This window comes from Mauremys mutica, chromosome 11, assembly GCF_020497125.1.
Source record: "Mauremys mutica isolate MM-2020 ecotype Southern chromosome 11, ASM2049712v1, whole genome shotgun sequence".
Taxonomy (NCBI): Eukaryota; Metazoa; Chordata; order Testudines; family Geoemydidae; genus Mauremys; species Mauremys mutica.
This window is the reverse complement of record NC_059082.1, coordinates 52,786,225-52,810,765: the sequence shown is the minus strand read 5'-3', so window position 1 is coordinate 52,810,765 and position 24,541 is coordinate 52,786,225. Positions and strand designations below refer to the sequence as shown.

Sequence of the window (24,541 nt, the reverse complement as noted above, 5' to 3'; positions counted from 1 at the left end):
TATTCAGGGCCCCCTAAAGTACATTCTGGCTTGCATTAGCCCAGTGAGCACAGGTCTGCTCTATTCAGACTTGCACACCAGGTTTCTTAACTAAATCAACTGCTGAGCCAAATTCCACCTTCAACTTTTCCTGAGCAACCCTAGTGAAGGCAATGGGATTGCACAAGTATCACTCAGAGCCGTGCATCTGGCAGTGCCTTGATTATCGAGGAAGATGGGCAAGAAGGAACCCAGCTTGTCTCTCAGAGCCCATGCTGAGTTCACAGCCTCACAGTTAGGGGAAATACCTTCTTACTCCAGTCACTGAACATGGAACCCCATTGTGCTATTGGTCACACAGCAAGAGTGAAAAAAGCACAAGTGAAAGCATAGTTGAAAGTACATGACTATTCACCAAATATATTCAGAAGGATCTGAAGACAAGACAGTCTCTCACTACTAACTCTAAGGCCACTTCCCTGCTCAAGACAAACAATCTTGCAGATCAGCTCTGGCCCTGCAGTTCTGTAGGGATATCAAAGGTGGATAGCAGGGCTTCATGACTCCAGTGCAGGTGCGGGCAGGCCCATCGAGAAGGCTGCTCTGGGGGCCCTCACCTTTCATTCCCACTATTGTGAAACATCCCCATGGGAACAGTCATCTTATTTCTACATGCTAAGCAGCCAGTCTCTGAGCTCACACAGCACAAATCACCTTCTCTGAGGGAAGGGACAACAGTGATGAAATGGACCAGCCAAAAATGGATCCCTCAGATTGGATACTGCAGTGGGCTTACAACTTATCTCCAAGAAAACCAACAGAATTGGTTGCATTGGGGTGTTGAAGAGAAGGGCCTAGCATGACCCCAGGCATTCCTTCATTTCCTGATGAAGTGCAGTCAACAGTCGCAACTGAATTCTCCTCAGATGCCAAAGGCATCCCATAAGTCACTAAACCTAGACTCTGGAGTGCTAGGTGACATGGCACAAAGGATTCTGGGACACACGAGAACCTGGTTGCTAGCAGCGGAGCGTGGGGTCACGTTCTCCCTGCGGTTCATCAGAGGACAGCAATGCAGCCCTACACTCTGCATCAAAGACAATAAGTGATGAGGCAGAAGCAGAGTAACAAGAATTCCACCTCCACTTTATATTTTTTTTGGGGGGTGGGGGTGTAAATAAGTATCCCTGGGCTGAGAAGGGTTATGTCAGCTTGGGAAAAGCCATTTATCCAGCTGCATCTTGAATCTACTCAACATTGCAGAACGTAGGCACATTCATAGTCACGTTGGCCACTGTCCAGAATAGGAGCTGAACTTGATCTACAAACCACACCATCGCTCCTGTCCGAAAGAGGGCATTTTAACCATATGAGCTAGGAGAAGGCAGCCAGGCTATTTTCCAGAGGCAGAGGGGGAAGAAGCTTGTATGGAGGGAACGATCTTACACTGTGCCCTGAAAGTAACAAGGTTCACGCTCAAACCTGAACTGTGGCATAGGCAGTTCTAGTCTGGGGCCCTCCACCTCCAGCACTATAGCTCTACACTGGGGACTGTCAGCCTCAGTGTCCGCAAAAATCTCCGTTGATGCAGCAGACAAAACATCAGGTAAATGGACAGCGAGATGAGCAAAGAGGAGCAGGAGCCAAGGTGTAGTAGTCACAGCGGGTAGGTCACAAAATCCAGTGAACACAGCTATGGCTGAGTAAAACTGATATTTGGGGAGGAATAAGGGATTACATTGGGGTAGGGGATCAAACTCTTACTGGTTACACCATTCATTACAGGAAATGAGGAGGCAAGAACAGACTGTAGAAAGAAAGAAAGGATATAACAACCCCTCTGACATATATTTGAGGTTAACTCTTTCCTACCCTGCATCCTCACAAAACCAGTGATCCCACAAACTCCCCCTGGATCCATCCAGAAATACCCTGGTCGGTGCCCACAAGCCAGAAGGCCAACCTCAGTGAGTGGGGCAGCAGGACTTCCTCTAACCCAGGCTTGGCTGGAACAAGACCCACAAGTCCAACTGTTCTACACTAAAAATCCCAAGCCATCCATATCTTTAACAAGGCAGTGATCTGCTCCATTCTGGCCTGAGCTGGGCCTGTAGCCTTTCTGATCATCATCCCCATATTAAAGATGGAGCATATTGCAGATGCCTACTTTATTTATTTTTTCAAGTGCAACCCTGAAGTCTTCCACGTGGCCACTATGGCTTTCCTTTGAGCACAAGTATGAGCCCCAGCTCCTATCTGTGTCTGGGAGTCTAAACCTTTGGCCCATGAGGAAATTAGACCAAGGTGGCTCAAGAGGGCCATCTAGGAAGCAGAGGTTCTTAACAAGAGAGAAAGAGGAAGAGCCCATTTCCTCATCAGGGGACCTCTCATAACCTTCCCCCGCAACTGTTCTTCCTGGGGAAAGACTTTTTAAAAAAGCGACAGAACTAAACAAAGAAAAATGCATTTAGAAGCTAGCCTGGTGGATTAAATAGGACAGTGGGAGTTAGTACCTTGATCTTTTACCTGGGGAGGCTAGAGTGGAGATTTAGACGTCTGTCACAAATAAAGCGAGTTCAATGGATTTTCATGCTAGTCCCTTCAGACGTTTATTCATAGCCCCTTCCCACACACACACAAATACAATTCAACTTGACTCAGTCTCTGCTCAAAAGAGATCCAGCACAGGGTAGGACGCTGCAGATGAGAAGCAAGGTTCTTTCATACAGCTAGGCAGGAATAAGCTTGCCTAGAACCTGCCTGCACCATACTAGGCTCTAATCTGCTGAATCAGAAGACTACCAACTGCACATAAGTCTCTGACAGAGGACCAATTCTGCCCTGGGGTTCCTGATACTTCTGCCCTAGGTTTCATTTACAGGGGAGAGGAAACCAACATAAACCAGTGTTGACATACTGAGTCTTGGACTAAAACTCGCAGCACAGCATTAGGGAATTCTATGGCAGCATCATGAGGAGGGATAGCTCAGTGGTTTGAGCACTGGCCTGCTAAACCCAGGGTTGTGAGTTCAATCCTTGAGGAGGCCACTTAGGGATCTGGGGCCAAAATTGGTCCTGCTAGTGAAGGCAGGGGGCTGGACTCGATGACCTTTCAAGGTCCCTTCCAGTTCTAGGAGATTGGTATATCTCCAATTATAAAATATAAAATACTTGTAACTTCACCCAGACCGGCAGATGAGCTCTGTATAAGTGCAAAAGCTTGTCTCTCTCACCAACAGACTTTGGTCCCCACCCTCCTTGTCTCTGTAACTTCAGCTCTCATTTAGTTGGGAATAAATAAAATAACCACCTGGAAGATACCTGCATGCTAAGTACAAACACTGGCTAGTTATTCAGCAGAATAAAGCTGCTATAAAGCAGCTGAAGGAGACAAAATTTCACTGGAGATTCTTGAAGTTCTATAGCGTGAGATCCACTTAATCAATAAACCAGTCTCCAGACACTGACGATATGGAGACGTAAGCAGTAGTCAGTCTTCCAGCCTGTATACCAATGACTTGTTCATCAGTATGAAGGTGGTATTTTAAACAGGTTCACTCTCACCAGTGCTAGTTGTTCCCGCACAAGTGTACCCAAACTAGTAAGAAGTCTCAGAATAAAATGGGAGTAATTGTGGCACCTTAGAGACGCTATGGTGCCACAAGTACTCCTATTCTTTTTGCAGATACAGACTAACATGGCTGCTACTCTGAAACCTGTCAAAATAAAATGAAATTCCTACAGAAAGTGATCATAGGGTTTCTACGAACCCATGATATTCCAAAGAACTCTAGGGATACAGTCTTCCTACAGCGTTCTGGGTGTTTGAGTAGAACTTCATCTTCTCCTTCAGCAGTGAAGCAGACTATAGGAAGTCATCCTGGTGGCAAGCAAAAAATGCTCCAATCACCAAGCGAAAGCAAAGATACAAACCTGTTCTGTCTCTCTCAAAAGTTGTGGTGGTTTTATTAATCTAAAACAAATGCATCTCAGTGCTCCCCCCTGACAACAATAACAAATAAAATTTAGAAATAACACCCTTGGACAACTATCCTGTAACTATCTAATGTAAGTGAAACTGAAAAGATGCAGATTTTATTCTCAAGCTTCCCAGGGGATGAGTGAATACATTGTTCTGTAAAATTCTACCCAAAATAATGGTCAGTGCCCTTCTAAGCATGATATTCTAGATTTGAGTTCTTAACCTTTTTCTTCCCAAGATCCCCCACACATGCTATAAAAACACCACAGCCTACCTGTGCCACAACAACTGTTTTCTACATAGAAACGCCAGGGCTGGCGTTCAGGGCAACATGCAAAGCAATTGCCACAGGGTGCCTCACACAGTTGCACAGGCTTCTGCTTCAGCCTCAGGTGGCAGGATCAGAGCCCTGCACAGCAGGGCTTAAGCTTTCTGCCCTGGGTCCCAGTGAGTCTAACAACGGTCCTGCTTGGCGGAACCTCTGAAACCTGCTGGTGGCCCCCGGGCCCCTGGTTGAGAACCACTGTTCTAGATGAATACAGCTTCAAGGTGCTCATGGAAGGATTCCTTTTTTCTATCCTAAACTAGAAAGTTTAATGAGCCACAGAAAGAATACTGTTGGTGGCACCTTTCTGGGCAGGCCTTCAAACACAGGTTATAATCTCCACTGCGGTTAACTAAAGATGGCCATCACCACCTGTCCAGCACTGATATTTGAGTAGGAAATAGGCCAGCTGTGAGACATTTCAAATAAAGACAGCATCCTGTAGGCAGAGAGAAACTTATATTTTAGTGCTGCTCCCACAATTAAGAGAATATCCTGAAAGTACCTTTTAAAATATACATGTATTAGTTTATGCTAAGATACGAAGCAATTCCATATGGCATAAAGACTACACCAAACTGTGATCCTCATTAATATTAATGCAATAGCATGAAGGACAATTTCCTTCTCATGATGCAAACTGCTCAATAGCAGGTCCCCCTTTGTAAATGGATCCAAGTTAGTTACAGCATTTGTGTATTCTGGCTACTTCCCTCCCAGTTTTCATTCTGAAGATTAGTACACAAGCGTAAGAGTCCAACTCTTTCTATACAGTGAATCCCACCAGGCCACTAAGATGGGCAAGAGTGTGAAAGATGATGAAAAGGACTTTCTGGAGCCTTGCTTAGCACATCCCTTTAGACCTTTCAGTATCCATACAGCTGGTAATTTGCATGTCCCCAATTTGGAAATGGGGCATCTTTCTGGAGGCACTAGGAGAGTTTCCCCACTGCATGTACTAACTTAACACCTTGTTCTTGCCATAGTGGTGCTGTTTAACTTAGTCAACCAACAGTGAATCTCCAAGGTCCAAATATACGGGGGCGGGGGGGGGGAAGAACAGCTTTGAGTGGGACCATTCCTGCCCCCCCAGGTGGCCCGACAGGTACAGTGGGTACTCCCGGCTCCGCACAGCGGTGCTGCCCGCGGGCTGTGTCCCCGGCCCAGCAGGGAGTGCATCTCCACGTGCAGCCCGCACGCGGCTCCGGGCTCGTTCAGGGCGCAGGGGCCCGGGCTGTAACCAACCCTTCAAGCAGAGGGCGCAGCGCCGCCGGAGGCACCTGTCCAGCCCAGTCCGCTGGAGCGGCCACATGGCCACGGCGCTGGGCTGGGCCGGGCCGGGCCCGCTCCTTCCCCGCAGCCTGTGGCGAGCGGCGGTTGGGCCCGCCCCTGCCAGCTGCTGCACGCACCGTGGGCCGCGCACGCGTGGGCCGGGGCGCTCCAACCCCCGCGGGGAGCAGGCGGCTCCTCGCTCCGCCGCGGCACTCGGCCCACGCGGCCGGGCCCGCTTTGTGCGGGGCAGCGTGGCCGGGCGCCTACATTCCCCACAGGGCCCCGGCCGCCGCACTACATGTCCCGGCGGCCCCGGCGCGCGGGCCCGCCCCCCGCGGGAGGGCTGCCGAGTCACGGCCAGGCCCCGTAGTAAACACACCCCCCTTTAAAGCTCCCCCAACATGCGGCCGGCAGGCAGGGCACGCACGGCCCGGCCCGCACCCCGCTCCGGGGGCAGGGGGGCCCCGCCACAGCCCGGCGGCGCGGTGCTCCCGCCGGGCCCCGCACGCGGCCCCGGGCTTCAGCGCCGTGCGCGGCCCCACGTGCTCCGGCCAGCCGCGCCGCCCGGCCCGCGCCCCGCGAACCCCCCAGGGCGCGCGGGCGGCACCCACCTGCAGAGCCCGCCGATCACCTCCTTCTCCGACTTCCTGAAGTGCTGCAGCGCGGGCACCTTCTGCGCGGGCACCATGAAGTACTCCATGCGGGCGCCGGCCCCAGCTGAGCGCGCCGCGCCTCTGCCGCTCAAGGCGGGAAACAGCTGGTGCGAGCGCAGCGCTCCCTCCCCCGGCGGCGCCGCCTCCGCCAGCCACCGGCCCATGTAAACAAAGGACTATTTGCCGCCGCCCCGGCCCCCTCCGCGCCGCCCCCGCGGCCTCCGCCGCCCCCTCGCACGGCCCCCGCGGCGCCGCGCCACCCCTCCGCAGCGACCCCGCCGCAGCCCGCGCCCCAGCACCGCCCCCACCCGCGCCCGGGCTGCCCGGCTCCCTGCGCCACTACGGGGTGATGCGGCCCATCAGCTGACAGCTTGGCAAGCGGGGCCCGGAGCAGCCAAGGGGGGCGGGGGATGCACGGCCGGGGGGAGGGGCAGAGCCGGCCCCGCGCATGGGGGGGGATGCACGAGGCAGGGTCGGCCCCACACATGGGGCGGGGGTGGGGGAAGGAAATGCACGGGGCGGAAAGGGGCAGGGCCAGCCCCGCACGAGGGAGTGGGAGAGAGGTGTAGGGCTGGCCCTGCACATGGGGGGGAATGCACGGGGCAGGGCCAGCCACACATTGCGGGATGCACGCGGCGGGCGGGGGAGGCTGGCCCCGGACGGGGAGGGGTCAATGCACGGTGGGGGAGGGGAGAGGATTAGCCCTGCCGATGAGGTGATGCACACGAGGCAGGCTCGACTCACAGGGGGGTGAAGGGGTAGGACTGGTTCCGCACCGGGCAAGAAGGGATAGGGCTTCCCCCGCACCTGGGTAGGATGCACATGAGGCGGGGGAGGGGAGTGGAGGGGAAGGGCTGGCTCCGCACATGGGGGAGGCTGCATGGCTGATCGCGCCGCGGCGCACATTGCATGGCCGGGGAGGGGACCCGGAGCCAGAGCTGCCCCGGGGATGGAGGCGGGAGCGCGCGTCTGCGCTGGGGGAGTCGCCCTGCACTGGTCCGTGTCCGGCATGGCCAGGGAGGCCCGTGCCCGGCCCCCGCGGGCTCCCTCGGCAGTGACACCCCCCCGGCCCGGGGAAGCGGCTGGTGAGCAGCTGAACGGCTCAGCCCAGCCGCGATCCGGGGAGCCCCGACGGGGGCGGTGCCGATCGGCCCGCCCAGGAGCGGCACCTCTCCCGGCCGCGTGGGCCGGGCCGGAGCGACGCGGGATGCGCTGGCCCTACACTAGCAGCCTCCACAGCGGCCGAGCCGCGCGGGTTGGTCCTGCCGGGCGCCGGGCCGAGCTGCGGGAGCTCGGGAACAGGCCGCAGCGCCGCCCCCTTGCGGAAAGCACCTTCCTGGCTCCCGGCCGGCGTCCTGCCCCCCAGCTCGCACCGCGCTGCGGGGATCGCCGGGAGTCCTAACCCCACACTTGGCCTGCCCCTGGCTGCCTCAAGATTACCCTTCCCAGGGCGGAGGGTGCCAGCCCGGTTCTCTCCCCACCCCGCTCCCCGGGGTGGCAGCGTGAAGCTGGTGCACCAGGCCAGAGCCCCCCGCAGTTTGAATCCTGTTCCAGGCTACCTCAGGGCTCGCTCCAGCCCCATGTCTATTACAGGGGCTGCCTAGGATCAGTCTCTAGGGGCATGTCCGGGAGTCATACCCTGCCTGGGGAGCCCCCTTTCTTAGCCCCCACCTTCCTTACTGCCTGGCTGTGCCAATTGTCAGGCCTCAGGTGTGATCTTCACTTCCAGCCCATCCGGGGGAATCTGTGCCTATCAGCTTGAGAAGGGGGCGAGGAGGCATCAGCAAGGGATCATTGCCCTAGCGCTGCACTCCTACCCTGCTAAGGCCTAGCTCTACCCACTGTACATACTGTGCCCTGGCTGTACCCCGCACCCTGTTGATGTCATTGCATCCTCCCTTTAACTACCACCATCCCCAGCTGCCAGGATGCCAGGGATCCCTCTGGCAACCAGCCACCCACAGGCTGCTTTGCTGTTTGGCTCACTAGCAGATGTGAGGAGGAGACTCATCTTGTGTGTCTGTCCCTCACAGACTGACCAGACCAATAGGCAAAGCCAGGCTGTGCATGAAGGCCAGCCTCCCACCTCAGGGCCCTTGGGAGCCTGAAACAGGAGAAAGTAGCAGATGTGCCCTGCTCTGCTTTGCTGAACTCCTATGCTGAGCCAGCTGGGCCCCCAACTACATGGGAGGAGGGGTAAAACAAGAGGAGAGGAATTCCATACCTGTTCTCCCCAAGGTGTGCACAGTGGGAGGCAGTGCAGCCTAATGGATAGAGCACCAAACTAGCACTCAGGAGATTTGGGTACTATACACAGCAGGCATGACAGCAGAGCTGGGAGATCTTGGGCAAGTCACATCCTTGCTCCGTGCCTCAGTTTCCCCACAAAATGGGGCTAGTGCTACTGACCTCTTTAGTAAAGCACTTTGAGAATGAGGATTGCTACAGAAGACCTGTTATCAGCTGCTGTTGATGATGATAACTTAGGGCCTGTCTACACTTAAGGCAGGGCTGCTGTAGCGCTTCAGTGAAGACACTACCTATGCCAATAGATGGGGTTCCCCTATCGGCATAGTTCATCTACCTCAGAGGTGTTAGCTAGTGCTACCTACACCAGGGATTTGGTGGGTTTAACTGCCATACTCAGGAGTGTGGATTTTTCACAGCCTTGAGCAATGTAGTTATACCAACCCAATTTCCTTATGTAGCCACACCAGAGAAACTCAGCCAGTTTTAATGTTCCATCTCATGTAAGAGGCTCCAGTCAATGTATCCAGGGATTTTAAAGACAATAAGGTACATACAGTACTTCCCCTTGAGAGAGGGACACAGTATTCCATACAAGTTAATGTACACATGTATGTGTGTATGTATGTGTTTAAGAAAACTGTGAAAGACTTTGTTTGACACCAACTTTGAAATTCAGATTATCTTTGGACAAACCACTATACAATAATTTCTCCTCCTCTTCAGATAAGCATCATCCCCAAGTAACAGATGGATAAACTGGGGTATGTTGGTTGGGTCTTGTGCTAGGCCATATAGCTAATGATGGAGTTAGAGATAATTCTTCTGATTTCTGACTCTCAGACAATGGCCCTGACCACTAGATCAGAGAAATAGAGTTGGAATTGAATTGCTAGCAGTGTTGTGAAAACAGTTTCCAGCTGTTAATACAGGTGTCCAATTAACAATGTGGGAGAATTGGCTGTTGTTTCTCTCAAAGTTTGCATGTTAACACAAACTCCAGTGGTAGGTCTTTTCTCCAGCAGTAGGTACACATGTTTGGACAGGACTGTAATGTTGTAGTAATGTTAGTGAAGCCAACACTGGACACAGCAATAAAGCTATTCCACAATAGCAAGAAATAGCTTCCCACAGCTATTCCACAGTAGCAAGAAATAGCAATAGGTTACAGAAAGGAGCTCTTGGGGTAAGCAATTAACCCTGTAACATAGGTGAATATGGGTCAGATCAGTGGCAGTTAGACTCAGGCTTGGTTTACACTTAAAATTTGTACCAGCATAACTATGTTGATCAGGGTGTGAAAAAACCACACTTCTGATGACAGAACCCCTGAAGCCTCCCAGTGTAGACGCAGCGAGACCCAAGAGTATTTCTGTCAGTATTGCTGGCATTGTTCAGGGAGATGGCATTCCTACAGCAGCAGAAAAACTTGTCAGCGTAAACTGTGTCTAACGCCAAGGCATCGCCAACATCACCTCTGTATTGTAGATATAGCCTGAGTCTATCCAACTTCTTGTGATGTAAACATCAAGTGTGAAAGCAAGAAAAGACGGTTACTCACCTGTAGTAACTGGTGTTCTTCGAGATGTGTTGCTCCTATCCATTCCATGTAGGTGTGCGCGCCGCGCGTGCACGGCTCTTCGGAACATTTTTAGCCTAGCAACTCCGGCGGGCCGGCTGGCGCCCCCTGGAGTGGCGCCGCCATGGCGGCGGATATATACCCCAGCCGGCCCGTCCGCTCCTCAGTTCCTTCTTGCCGGCTATTCCGACAGTGGGGAAGGAGGGCGGGATTGGAATGGATAGGAGCAACACATCTCGAAGAACACCAGTTACTACAGGTGAGTAACCGTCTTTTCTTCTTCGAGTGATTGCTCCTATCCATTCCATGTAGGTGATTCCCAAGCCTTACCTAGGCGGTGGGGTCGGAATGAGACGTGGCGGAGTGTAATACCGCAGAGCCGAAGGCTGCGTCGTCTCGAGACTGGTGCACCAACGCGTAGTGGGAAGCGAAGGTATGGACTGAAGACCAGGTGGCCGCTCTACAGATGTCCTGGATGGGGACATGGGCCAGGAAAGTGGCCGATGAGGCGTGTGCCCTCGTCGAGTGTGCGGTGAGTCGGCACGGGGGAACGCGAGCAAGCTCGTAACACGTTCTGATGCAGGACGTCACCCAGGAAGAAATCCGCTGCGAGGAAACTGGCTCGCCTTTCATGCGGTCAGCTATTGCCACAAACAGCTGGGACGAACACCGAAAAGGCTTCGTGCGGTCGATGTAGAACGCGAGTGCTCGGCGGACGTCGAGGGTATGCAGCTGCTGTTCCCGAGGCGAGGCATGCGGCTTCGGGAAGAAGACCGGGAGGAAGATCTCCTGGTTGAGATGGAAGGCCGACACCACCTTGGGGAGGAAGGCCGGGTGTGGTCGGAGCTGCACCTTGTCCCCGTGAAAGACGGTATACGGGGGACCCGCCGTCAGGGCGCGGAGCTCTGAGACCCGTCTGGCGGATGTGATCGCCACGAGGAAGGCCGTCTTACAGGTAAGATGGAGGAGAGAGCACGTAGCGAGGGGCTCGAAGGGTGGGCCCATGAGCTGGGCGAGGACCAGGTTCAGATCCCATGTCGGAGCAGGAGGACGCACCTGCGGGTAGAGACTGTCTAACCCTTTAAGGAATCGTGATACCATCGGGTTGGAGAAGATCGAGCGACCTCCTATAGCTGGTCGAAATGCTGACAGCGCTGCCAGGTGCACCCTGAGGGACGAGATTGCAAGACCTTGACCTTTCAGGTACCAAAGGTAGTCGAGGACAGTCTGGATAGGGGCCGAGAAAGGGTTGATACCTCTCTGGTCGCACCAGAGGGCAAAGCGCTTCCACTTGGCGAGGTAAGTAGTTCGCGTTGAAGGTTTCCTGCTTTCGAGCAGAACTTGCTGCACCGCTGCGGAGCAATCCCTCTCTGCGTCGGTTAACCACTCAGGAACCAAGCTGTAAGATGCAGCGATTGCAGGTTCGGGTGACGAAGCCTGCCGAGGTCCTGGGTTATGAGGTCCGGCCACAGCGGAAGGGGAATGGGTTCCCGAACCGACAGCTCGAGCAGCAGGGTATACCAGTGCTGCCTCGGCCAGGCCGGAGCGACGAGTATGATGCGGGCGCTGTCTCTCCGGATCTTGAGTAACACTCGGTGGACGAGCGGAAACGGAGGAAACGCGTAGAGAAGAGGCTCTGTCCATGACAGGAGAAACGCATCTGAGAGGGAGCCTGGAGCTTGACCTTGGAAGGAGCAGAACCTGTGGCATTTGCGGTTGGACCGGGAAGCAAAGAGGTCTATCTGGGGAAAGCCCCACCTCTGGAAGATGGAATAAGCCACATCTGGGCGAAGGGACCACTCGTGAGAGGCGAAGGACCTGCTGAGGCGGTCGGCCAACGTGTTCTGCGCTCCTGGCAGAAAAAACGCTTCGAGGCGAATCGAGTGGGCTACGCAGAAATCCCAGAGGAGCAATGCCTCGTTGCAAAGTGGGGAGGACCGCGCTCCGCCCTGCTTGTTGACATAAAACATGGCTGTGGTGTTGACCGTGTAGACCGCTACACAGCGGTTCTGCAGGTGAGCCCGAAAGGCGAGACAAGCTAAGCGGATCGCTCTCAGCTCCCGGACGTTGATATGGAGGGAGAGCTCCTGGGGTGACCAGAGACCCTGGGTGTGTCGGTCTCCTACGTGAGCCCCCCAGCCCAGCGCCGAGGCGTCCGTCGTCAGGGTGATTGACGGGCGAGGCGGGCGGAACGGAACTCCCTCGCAGACCGTTTCCGGGTCCAGCCACCAGGTGAGCGTCTGGAGAGCGGGCCTTGCCACCGTTACCACCATGTCTAGGGGGTCGCGATGAGGGCGGTACACCGACGCCAGCCACATTTGGAATGGGCGAAGTCGCAGCCTGGCGTGTGCGGTCACAAATGTGGACGCTGCCATGTGACCCAGGAGGCGGAGGCAGGATCGCACCGTTGTCGTCGGAAAGGCCTGCAGTGCCCGAATGAGGGAGGCCAACGTCTCGTGCCGAGTGCGAGGGAGGCACGCTCTGGCCAGATTGGAGTCGAGGACCGCTCCTATGAACTCCACTCTTTGCGCTGGAACTAAGAGGGACTTCTCGGTGTTGACAAGCAGGCCGAGAGACCTGAACAGATGTAGAATCTCGGTCACCTGATTCGCCACCAGCTCTTGGGAGCGGCCCTGAATCAGCCAGTCGTCGAGATATGGGTAGACGTGGATGCGACGACGGCGGAGGGCTGCGGCGACGACCGCCATGCACTTGGTGAATACCCTCGGCGCGGTGGAGAGGCCGAAGGGGAGCACTGTGAACTGGTAATGAGCTCCGTTGACCATGAAGCGCAGGAAGCGTCTGTGGGGGGGGGTAGATTGCCACATGAAAGTAGGCATCCCTCATGTCGAGGGCAGCAAACCAGTCTCCCGGATCCAAGGAAGGGATAATGGACCCCAAGGTTACCATTCGAAACTTGAGCTTGCACAGGTATCTGTTGAGCTCCCGGAGGTCTAAGATGGGACGAAGGCCTCCTTTCGCCTTGGGGATGAGGAAGTATCTGGAATAGAATCCCCTGCCTCGCCTGCTGGGAGGCACCTCCTCGATGGCACCCACGCTCAACAGAGATTGGACCTCCTGTAAGAGGACTTGCTCGTGAGAGGGGTCCCTGAAGAGGGACAGGGAAGGTGGGTGGGAGGGAGGGGCCATATTGGACAGTGCTGAGGACCCAGCTGTCTGATGTTACAGATGACCACGCCTGGAGGAAGCGGGAAAGGCGATCGGAAAACAGAAGGGGTGGATCCTGATTGGAGAGAGGTGGGCGGCCCTCGGGCGTCCCATCAAAAGGCCGTCTTTGGGCCTTGAGGGGCCTTGGACGATCCCTGGGCTTGGTTACGCCGCCCGCCCGATGGTCTGCGGCGGAAGGGGGCTGAGCGCCGATTGTTAGGCGGACGAGGTCTGTTGTGTTGATAGGGCCGATAAGGTTGATGCCGGAAGGAACGCCTTTGGGTGGCCGGCGTGTGCATTCCTAATGTGCGGATCGCCACTCTGCCGTCCTTTAGGGTCTGAATGCGGGTATCAGTTTTTTCTGAGAATAGACCCTGCATCTCAAAAGGAAGGTCCTGGAGCGTGTATTGGACCTCCGGCGGCAGAGTAGAGGACTGAAGCCATGCAATGCGTCGCATGGTTACCCCTGATGCTATGGTCCTGGCCCCCGAGTCCGCTGCATCTACCGCTGCCTTAATCAAGGTTCGGGAAGCCAGCTTTCCTTCCTCCAGCAGTGCCGAGAATTCTCGGCGGGAATCCTGCGGGGTGAGCTCTGCAAATTTCCCTAGGCAGCCCAAGATGTTGAATGTATATCTTGAGAGCAGGGCCATTTGATTAGCGATGCGGAGTTGGAGGCCGCCCGCTGAGTAAATTTTTCGGCCTAACAAGTCCATGCGCTTGGACTCCTTCGACTTTGGCGCAGCGGCGGGCTGTCCGTGTCGCTCCCGGTCATTGACAGATTGGACAACTAGAGAGTCCGGAGCCGGGTGAACGTAAAGGTATTCGTACCCCCTCGGGGGGACCGAGTACTTCCTCTCAACTCCGCGCGCTGTAGGCGGGACGGAGGAGGGCGACTGCCAGATAGCGGCATTGTTCTTTTGTATTGTCCGAATGAAGGGGAGCGCTACCCTCACGGGGGCCTCCGCTCCCACCACGTCCGTGATGGGGTCATCGACCTCCTGGACTTCTTCCACGGGTAGGTTGATGGCCTTAGCTACCCTTCTGAGAAGGTCCTGGTGTGCCTTGAGGTCGATCGGCGGAGGTTCCGACGGTGACGCCCCTGCCACCGCCTCATCGGGGGAGGAGGATGAGGAAGGACCCGGTAGCACTTCTTCCGGTGCCTGCTCCGTGTCTGCGGGAATAGGTGCCCGCGTTTCATGCCCCAAGTGCGTGCCGTGAGCGGCGGCCTGTGGAGTGGGGGACGGAGGTGGCCTGCTGACAGTGGCTACCGGTACCGACCGCACCGAGCCTGGCTGTCGCGGCGGAAGGGGAGGCCCCTGTTCATGTTCGGCCCAAGGCACCCAGAATCCCCATTGCTGAGGTCCATGTTCTGGTGGGAGGGACCCCGCCCGGAAGTCAATTGCGCTGCCCCCAGGGGAAGCGACTGAGGGCTCTCTTGATGGCCAGGGGGGAGCCGAAGCGGTGGCCGGGCGGACGTCCGGTGCCGGAGTAAAGTGCCCCCGCGGTGCCGACGGACGGTGCCGGTCGTCACGTGGTCTAGCCGGCGAACGGGACCTGCGCGTGGCGCGGTGCCGGGAGCTCGACCGGCGGCCCCGGGAGCGCGACCGGCGGCCCCGGGAGCTCGACCGGCGGCCCCGGGAGCGCGACCGGCGGCCCCGGGAGCGCGACCGGCGGCGTCGGGATGCGGATCTGGACCGCGTGCGGCGGCGCCTGGAGCGACTGCGTGACTCTCGACGCCTCTCGCGGTGCCTGGAGCCGGACCTGGTACAGTGCCGGCGACTCGGCGACCGGGACTTGGAACGTCGTCGGGAGTGCGACCGGTACCGCGACTGGGAGCGGTACCGGGACTGCGACCGGCGAGGAGACGGGGAGCGTCGTCTTGACGTGGATCGTCGTGCCCGGTGCGGTGGAGAGCGGTGCCATGAGCGAGATCGGGATCGAGATCTGGCGGCGGTGCTGCGATCAGCTCGGTCGCCCGGGGACGGGGGGCGCATCATAAGTGGCTTCCCAATAGATTTGAGAGTCCGCACCGGTGGCAACGGCAGCTGAGCGCTTGCATCAGCGGTAAGGTCAATCAAATGTCTTGCCGTCGCAAACGCCTCGGGCGTGGACGGCAGCCTCAGCTCCTCCTCGGTAGGTACCGGGGAGCTGGGCGGTGCCGGACTCGACGGGCCTTGCGGCGCCGGAGTCGACAGCACGGTGCACGTTTTGTGCACAGCCTCAGCCTGCACTGTTAAAGTCGGAGGCGGCTGGGCTAACGGTCTCTTGTGCTTGTCAGAGACCGTCTTCGGCACTTTGCGCTTCTTTCCCGGGGAGAGGGAGCGGTGCCGGGTCTTCGGTGCCGGGTGCCGAGATGCATCGGCACCGGGGCGGCTGGGTGCGGTCGGCGTGCTGCTAGCTGAGGCAGTCTTTGGCGCCGCCGGTGCTGGTGCCGGAGGTTGGAGGGCTGACTCCATGAGGAGTTGTTTCAACCGTGAGTCCCGTTCCTTCCTCGTGCGAGGCCTGAAAGCGACGCAAATGGGGCACTTGTCCGACCGGTGCGACTCTCCAAGACAGCGGAGGCAGGAGTCGTGTGGGTCACTCACCGGCATAGACCGCTGGCAAGCCGCGCAGGGCTTGAAACCTGCCGGTCCGGGCATAAGCCCGCACCGGGGCGGAAGAAGAGGGCTAACCCCTCTAATTCCCTAATGACTATCGTAAACACTAACTATAGAACTATTAACAAGACTTAACAACTATGATAACTATATACACTAACGACCGGAGAACGCTAAGGCTGTGGAGGAAAGCAGATCACTCCACTGTTCCTACTAGCCGTCACGGGCGGAAAGAAGGAACTGAGGAGCGGACGGGCCGGCTGGGGTATATATCCGCCGCCATGGCGGCGCCACTCCAGGGGGCGCCAGCCGGCCCGCCGGAGTTGCTAGGCTAAAAATGTTCCGAAGAGCCGTGCACGCGCGGCGCGCACACCTACATGGAATGGATAGGAGCAATCACTCGAAGAAGAACTAGCCCCACTGATGAAGGAAGAGGAACAGGTGGTGCCAGGGGCTGGTAAAATGTATTGAAACTTCGCAGATTCCCCCTGCAAATTAATAGTCTTAATTTCACATTGCTGCTCAGCAGCTGGAAGGGAGGAGCTGAACATGGGGGAGGGGGCAGGTCCAAGATGAGCCCAGCCGCAGGGGAGGTGGAGGCCAAGGGAAATTGACTAATCCTAGTCAGTTTCCTATTGCATCTAGTTCAGCTTTATGCAGAAACTGACTAAGCCGGTTTCCCCTTGTAATAATACAGCTCAGTGTGTAGGGAGTTTGATGCAGGAGAAAAACTGAACAATCCTAAACCCTGCCCCTGCAAAGATTTATGCATAGTATATTCAAAAATCATGAGTAAGGCCCTAGCAGATCATGACATTGGCTTAAATAAATAATACATTGTGTATACTTTCTATTTGCTTTCTCAGTTTTGAGGTATAGAGGTCACATTTACCAGCTTTTCTCTGCAATCAGGAGTTAGAATTTTTAAGTGACAGCTGTGATTCTCTGAAAGCTGGTGCCTTAAGAAAAACAAAACAAAACTACCGAATATCACAAGAGTTGGTAACATGCGCATGTTTAACTTTATGCACTGAGTAGCTCCAATGAACTCAACAGAACCACTTAGAGTGCATGAAGTTAAGCATGCTGGCAAGTCTGTGCAACCGGATCAGGGCCTAGGATTAGTCAGTTCCCTGCTGCAATCTCTTTAACATTGAGCCTGGCAAAGAAGCAAGAAAGGGGAAGGAAACTTTAAAAAAAGTGACAAATCAGGAAAAAGTAAAAACTGGAGTGGAGAAATACAAAGATAACAGCAGGGAATGTGGGAGAAAGACAGAAGAGAAGTGCAGAGACAAAAAATCCCAGGAAAAGAAAGAGCGAGCACTTGCTTTCACTATTAGTAGAGTACTGCCACTTTCTGTCCTGTTCAGCCTCAGGATAAGCAACAGAAAAGCAGCTGCCTAATTTCAGCCAATGGTGTCAGGTTATTATTATTCCTATAATACCAGATCAACTACTAAGAAGTTATTTATTCCAAAAATTCATATATCTAAACAACTTAGGCATGCAGGGTAGCTAATCTTTAGAATGGCATCTCATTCCCTGTTACAGGCCAGTCAGTTCAATTCATTCACAGTGGCCCAAATTCCAAGATCTGTTCTCAAGAGTTTCAATGGTAGTTTTAAGTACAAATTAAGAACCTAAGGCCCATTGTTTAACAAGGCTTTGGGGACACTACTGGCTTGCTCAGGGGACTGCTATTAAAGCCTGTCTTTAATAGGTTCTCAGTTCAAAGTCAGCCCAGGCAGGGAGTGACTGAGAGTGGTCACTTTCTAATGGCATTCACCCAGGCTGCTAAAGAGTTGGCAGGCCTCAGTCCAATTCCTAACACACAGATATCTACAATAAAAAGCACACACCGCTCCAAGGGGTATTCTTGTTGGCCATCTCAGAGAGTCCAGTGATTGAGTGCCCCATGAAAACTGAGCTCCCCTGTGTGCCATAGCAGCAGTCCTCCAGGTGAGAGATGATGCAAATTGGCAGCCTGTGTATTCCCTTTAGAAGGACCTTTCCCCCACCTTTTGATAAATTGGAGAGGGTTCAGAGAAAAGCCATGAGAACAATTCAATGATTAGAAAACCTGTCTTATAGCAATAGATTCAAGGAGCTCAATCTCTTTAGTTTAACAAAGAAAATGTTCAAGGTTGACTTGATCACAGTCTATAAGTACCTATCTAGGGAACAAATATTTAATAATGGGCTTTTCAAACTAGCAGAGCAAAATATAACATGATCCAATGGCTGAAAGTTGAAGCTAGATAAATTCAGACCCAAAATAAGGAGCCAATTTTTAACAGTCAAAGTAATTAACCATTGGAATAGTTTGCCAAGGGTCATGGAGGATTCTCCATCTCTGACAATAGACTCATGGAAAAGTCCAGTGTCCTCACTGGAAACAGTTCAACAGCAGCTGAACTACAAAAAAATTCTTAAGTAAAAATAAGAAATTCCCTGAAGGGTTTCTGGAGACAGCTTAAGCCACAAGAGCAGCACAGGAATCACCAGAGAACCCAGAGAGATTACAGCATTTTCTTCCCATGTAACAATAGAAGGTTAGACTATTTCTCAATTTGTGGGTTCTTTTCAGTTGAGCATGAAAGGGCAGCGCTAGCAGCACTGGCAAGAGTTAGGCATCATGTGGGCAGCTGGTAAATACATTCATTAAAACTCAGGATGGTGGCAGCTGGGAACGAAGCTCCAGTCAGGCCTGTTAGCTATAAGGACATGACAAGACATCAGAGTTCAACATTGGAGGCCACCGGGGGGTGGTCTACATGGCAAACAGAAACCCGCAGCAGCAAGTCTACAGATCCGGGCTCGCTCTACGGCACTACAGATAGTTGTGTGGATATTTGGGCTTGGGCTGCAGCTCAGGCCAGCCAGGGCTGGATGAACTTTTTGACGGCCCGGCGCCAAACATGTATGTGGGCCCCCATGGAGGCAATGGAGCATGGCACAGGGACGTCACTCCCTAGAGCAAGGGGCCAGGCAGAGGCAATGGGGCATGGCAGGGCAGGGGCGGCCTCGCTCCGTCCAGCCCAGGGCACTATTTACAAACCAGCAGTTGCCAGATGCACAGGGGCTCACCTAGCTCTGTGCTGCCAGCCTGCCCCTTCCCCTCAGGGGCCGGCCTATGCCACGCCACACAGCCCCCCTGCCCAACACTGGAACATCCCCCCCCCCCGCGATTCCCTATGGCCAGAGCTCCCCCAGACCGCTATGCCAGCACCTCCCCCCATCCCTCCCACAAATGCACAACGCCCTGCACAACACCACCCTTGCCCAGTACCCCCCTGCCCACAGCCCCACAACTGCCCTGCACCCCCCACAGAACCCCCCACTCCCTAGTGCCCCAACACACATAGATCTTCCCTGCCACCTCACAGCCCAGCACCCCCCAGAGACCCATTCGAGAAGTGCAGCCAGAGCTGGTCCCGGGGCCTGGAATCACTGGCCCCTCAGGAGTGGCACAATCAGCCAGGGCAGGGCCTGCCCTGGCCGGGCTCTCTCAAGATGCACTTGCCTGGAGGGGCCCAGGCAAGTCCCCCACCCCAATTGGCTGAGACTGGCCAGGCTTCTGCACCAGTCCCAGGCAGCTCAGCTCTGGGGAGACAGGCGGGGCCCTACAAGTGGGGGGCAGCAGAGACTGACCAGAGCCAGAGGTGCACTGGGGTCCAGGCAGGTGGCAGAAAGGAGCAGGGTATTGGAGCCAAGGGGCTGAGAGGATCCCTTGGCCTGAGGATCAAGTGATGGGTGGCAGGGAGTCAGCAAGCTGGGGGGGGTCTTGGGATGCAGTGCAAGCGGAGCATGACGGGGTCCCTTCGGAGCATGGGCCCGGCTCAAAAGGAGCCGCTGGCGCCATTGTAAACCCAGCACTGAGGCCAGCCCTCTCCCTAAGCTTCAGAGCTATGTAGATGTTCGGCTTGGGCTATTTTTAGCCCTGGAGCCCAGGTCTGTAGACTCGCTGCCCTGAGTTTCTGCTTGCCATGTACACGTCATCTGGCAGCCCAAAGAATGCTATCATGGTGGGGCAGGCTGGCCCTGCTCAGACGGTCTTTTACCCTCTGACCTGATCCCTGACCCCTGGTATTTTGTGGCTGCCCCAGCAGACTGCGATGATGTTGGCATTGCCACATCTCCACTGCCACATTAGCCTGATGAAAACTCCATCGTCCTTTGCTCGGAGGAAGTGCTTGGATCTTTCCAAAGAGCCCAGCTATCAAGTGAAGACACAAGAAAGACACAAGAAAACTGGCTCTCTCTAGTGGCAAGCACGTCTCAGCGTGCAGCGGCTTGGAGAGCAGTTCCAGACTCTTCCACTCCCATCCCACGTGGCCCCCAGGCACCTGGTCCCTTAGAACAGGCACCGAGAAGGCATCAGTCAGTTGCTCCTCTCCTCACAGGCAGGGCTGGATGCAGCCCAATTAAACTGCAACAACTCACAGGTAGAGACCCAGGAAGGATGTAATTGGGGGCATGGTAAATGTTCTGCCACGGCCTTTACATTTGATACCCTCCGCAGCTGTCCCTCTCATTCTCTTCAGTGCTGCAGATTCACGCACAGACCTGGCAGGGCAAATGCTTCCTTAGTTAGGACATGGCAGAGGATCCAGAAAGTTACACGCCGGCCGAGCAGAGATAAAGGAGAGGGCCTGGGGACTATGTCCCATCACTATGGCTTTGTGCTCTCCCAGTACTTACAAGCCAGCACAAGGCCAGGAGTGGCAGGGCAAGAGGGTCTTTACGTTGTATAAAAGTGCTGCACAAACCTGCAGAGTTCAGCAGCATGTCTGTATCCAGGCCAGCGGCTCCGGTCATGTTCCTTGGAACATCCATGAGCAACAACATCCCCAGCACAGCGCCCACCTGGCCCTTTAGCTGTCAGAGGTGCTCTAGGGTCCAAACCTGGGACTAGCCACCACAACTGGGTCCCTTCCATGCAGCCCTCCAAGGGGCCTTGATAGTCTCCTCCAGCCACAGGCTGGCCCACAGACAAAGCTGGCCAACCCCCAAAGGGCTCCTTAGTTGAATCTCCTGCAGTGGTGCCCTTTTAATAGAAGCCAGAGAACACTTTGCAGCTTGTTGTCCTTTCCCTTGTCCCGGATGCCCATTCCACCTGGCACCGGTGGCAAGCAGAGACAGCATATACCCAGGATAAGGCAGGCAGCTACCACCCCATGAAAATATTTCTGGCCCCAAATCAACCAATTACAGAACATGGGGCTCATCTGACTCTCGCTGCTCTTCCTCCTGAAAAATGAGTCCACAGCCCCATCCCACTCTGCTCCTAGACTTCCTGCCAGATGCAAGATCATGAGCCACTGCCTCCCACTCAGCCCTGCCTCCCACAGTCACAGGCCCCTTTCAGCCCCATAACTGGCTCAAAAGCCCCCCATCCCTCTTTTTCCTCAAGCACAGACACTGGCTGGCTCCTTGAAATCACAGCCCAGCCAGTTCCCCCAGCTGTTTCTCTGCACTGCACCTGCTCTTCAGGGGTTGGGGGTTAAAAAGGGAGTCGTGCTGCTCCCAGCACTGCTCTAGCTTTCCACAGAGGAAGGAGCTTGATGCCTCTCCCTTGCTGTGCAGAAGGCACTTGGATCAGCCACCCCCTGCTCCCTATCCTAATGCGGGGGGAGGGGAGCAGCACCACACCTGCCACAAAGGGATGTGTGTTTGTTTAAAGTAATAACAGAAGGGGTGGGGCTTAGCCCAATTAACCCTGTGTTACCAGCTGCCACTGGTTGCTGGTAAATCAGGGGAGTCAGTCCAGCCCTAGCTCTTCAGCCAGGGCCGGTCTATAATGCTCACTGCCTCTGCCCCTGAGCATAGAAGTGGCTAGGCGGGAGCAGATCTGGTGGTGCTGGGATGCTGCAGCCTCTCTAATCCCTCCCCTGGGGGCTATGTGGCTGGGATGGATGGTCTAGACTAGAGGCCTCCTTCTCTTGCCTTCGATCTGCTCTATCTCAATCTGCTCTCCCAGAATCATTGCCAGGGAAGGTTCGAAAGCCCCCGTGGGATGGCCAGGAGCTAGTGAGCACTGGCTATAGTCCAACAGTGCCCCCTCTTGGTAACAGGTAAATCCTGCCCGGTGCTGTGCCCCACATGGGGAGGGACCCACTCCTGAACATCCCCTAGCCCCAAGGTGAGCTGCAGCTGGGAGAAGGGGGAAAGTGAGACCTGCCAAAAACAACCTCCTGCAGCCTCCATGAAAGGCAGCCATGGCCTGGGGCCTGGCGATCTGTGAACACCCCTCTTCCCCAGCCCCAGGGAGACATGGAGAAAGGGCTGGGGGGAAGGGGGCAGAGATAACAGCGCCCTCCTCCTGCCGCCAGCCCACCACTTTGAGATGCAGCTAAGGAGGGATGGGGGTGCTGGAGACCTGATAACCTCCCTCCCCCAGCCATGGAGGGACTTCCCCAAATGCAGGGTCCTGGGTTCACCCTGTGGGGAGCTGGGTTTAACCCTTCTCAGCCCACACCTGTGCATATAGCCACATCTACCAGACAGCCAGGCTACTCTTGTACTGGTATTAGTGCCGGTTTGTGTGCCATGTAGTAGCTGTGGCCATCCCAGGATCGCTCCTCTCTCTCCCCAGCAGCCATCGTCCCCCCTTGTCTCTTTAGTGCTGGCTCCACGGTCCTGGAGACCAAATCCTTGGTTTCGCCAAGTGGCCAAGCTTGCCCCCTACCCAGCCTGTTCCCAGTCTGCTCAGCCCAGTCCTCATGTGCGCGGTGAGTTCAGGCTCCAGGGCCAATCCAATCGATCCTGCCGAGGAGGCCTTGAGCCAGTGACCTGTACTGCACACAGCCCCTGGGACCAGGCCTGGCACCACAAGCTCAGTTGACGGAGGCCACAAACGGCCACCAGATGCATCAGACTTTTGGTTGCTCCCAGTTTGAAGTGGTGTTAGAGACAGGGAGGCAGCAGAACACCTGGGTTCCTGTGTGTCCACAGCACCCAGAGAGCTTCCCTTCATCCAGTGGGTACTGTCTGTCCTCCCAAGGCACTGAAGGGGTTAAGCCACTGGCAGGGTCAGTGGCCTGAAATCTTTGTGGTCTCTCACTCCTGCATCCAGTGTGTTGCTGCAGGCGGGGTGGTTCTGGCTCTCTGCAGCAGGGGCTGGCTGTGTTAGTGCTCAGGACTCACCTGTCCCGGACTCTCCGCCCAGCAGGATTTCTGAGTGGAGTGAGAGCAGATGGTCTCTGTTCTGGGTCTGCCCAGCTATGCCAGGCAGGAGATGCATAAGATTCCTAGGCACAGACCCCGTCCAAACGCTCCAAACGCTCGGCCTTGGAACCAGGTACTCCTGGTTCACGTCACCCGGGAAGTAAGTTGATGGCATCTCAGCCTGCAGGTCGTGAGCATGTGCCCACCTCAAAGAGCAAAAAGCAGAATTTGTCAGAACTGGCAGCATGTGCCCAGAGGAGACCCCAAAACTAGAGTAGGGGTGGGGGGCGGGGCAGGACTCAGCACTGGCAATTTTGTTTGTGTAGGGGTGGGAGGGCAAAACTGGAGTGGCAGGGGGCTGTGGGTTGGGACTGAGGGGCATTGGCAGGGCTGCATGGGGAACCTGGGAGTGGAACAGCAGCGGGCTGCAGGCTGGGACTGAGGGGCACTAGCAGAGCTGAAGGAAGCCGTGAAAGCACACTACACCTGGCCACAGCCAGTGGGCTCCTTGCTTTCATGAGCACCAAATTTCACAGAACTAAAGCAACAGCCCAGCGTGAGCCCAGCTCAGGCTTCAGGCCCTGCCCCATCATTCAGAAGGTGCCATAGCTTTTCAGCCTTCCCAGGGGAAGGGTGCAGGTGTAGGGGGTGCTGCCCAGAGGAGGAGCATCCCAAGTGTGCCAAGGGCACGGGCAGGAGGGGACCAGCAGAACCAGGTGCCCCAGTGGATGGGTTCCAGCTCTCCCAGCATGGCCTTTCACCCTTCTGCAGACCAAGGATTCCCACCAACTCCCTCTCCCTCAGGTTCCCTTTTCCCCAAACAGGGATAATCTCCAACTAAGGGCATTGAATTGGGGGCACTTTGGAGCCCATTGACTCATCCCCTGAAATTGGCCAGCAGGAGGTGCTGTTGTCTTCCTACCTGCCCAGGAGCTTCACAAGCTGGGACTGAATCTGGGACTGCATCTGTGGTGGGTCACTTGTTGGACAGCGGAGGGCAGTGCAGATAGGCTGTCTAGGCTGGGCCTTGGACTGAATCCCTGGCCCTGCAGAGCAACAGGACAGGATCTCAGGGGCGGGAGGGCTTCCCCCAGCTGCTGGTGTCATGCCGCAGACCTCTTGTGCTGGGTGTCCTGTGTTGGCACTGTCCTGCTCAGGCCGTGTGGTGCTGTCTGGCTCTGGCAGGCCTGGCCCTTTTCTGAGGGTGGTTTTCTTGCCTTCCTGAGCACACAGGGAGTCCCCCCGCCCCCTTCCCCCATGTTGTTTCTCTGCTGGGCCTGCCAAGCGGTGGCCTGTGCTGGCAGGAAGCTGTGAGCTCTCCCACCAGGAATTCAGCCCTCCAGATGTTGGAGAACCAGCAGCAGCACATGGCTGCTTTGCAGCAAATCAGCTGCATTCCAAAGGTGAACACGCAGACAGAGCCTCCTCCACCCCCACCCCTACACACACACACAAGTGAGGCATGCCAGGGCTGGCTGGGTATGGGACTCAGCATCCGGGCCAGCCCCAGAGGCTCCACCTCCACTCCAGGGTCCCCTTCATCCAACATGGGTGATTTAAAGTGGGAGAGGA

At 55.7% G+C, this 24,541-nt stretch overlaps 1 protein-coding gene across 3 annotated transcripts in view; it reads right to left on the bottom strand.

The window, feature by feature from the left end:
* Nucleotides 1-6,343, bottom strand: part of TFAP4 (transcription factor AP-4) — a 33,486-nt gene extending 27,143 nt beyond the window's left edge. For 2 of the 3 annotated variants that reach the window (XM_044980561.1, XM_044980562.1), the window contains exon 1: nucleotides 6,170-6,343. In XM_044980561.1, the coding sequence (XP_044836496.1) occupies nucleotides 6,170-6,258 (89 nt within the window). In that variant the 5' untranslated portion in view covers nucleotides 6,259-6,343. The remainder of the gene's footprint in view (nucleotides 1-6,169) is intronic. The other variant, XM_044980560.1, reaches the window with a different exon arrangement.
* Between the last annotated feature and the right edge of the window lie 18,198 nt (nucleotides 6,344-24,541).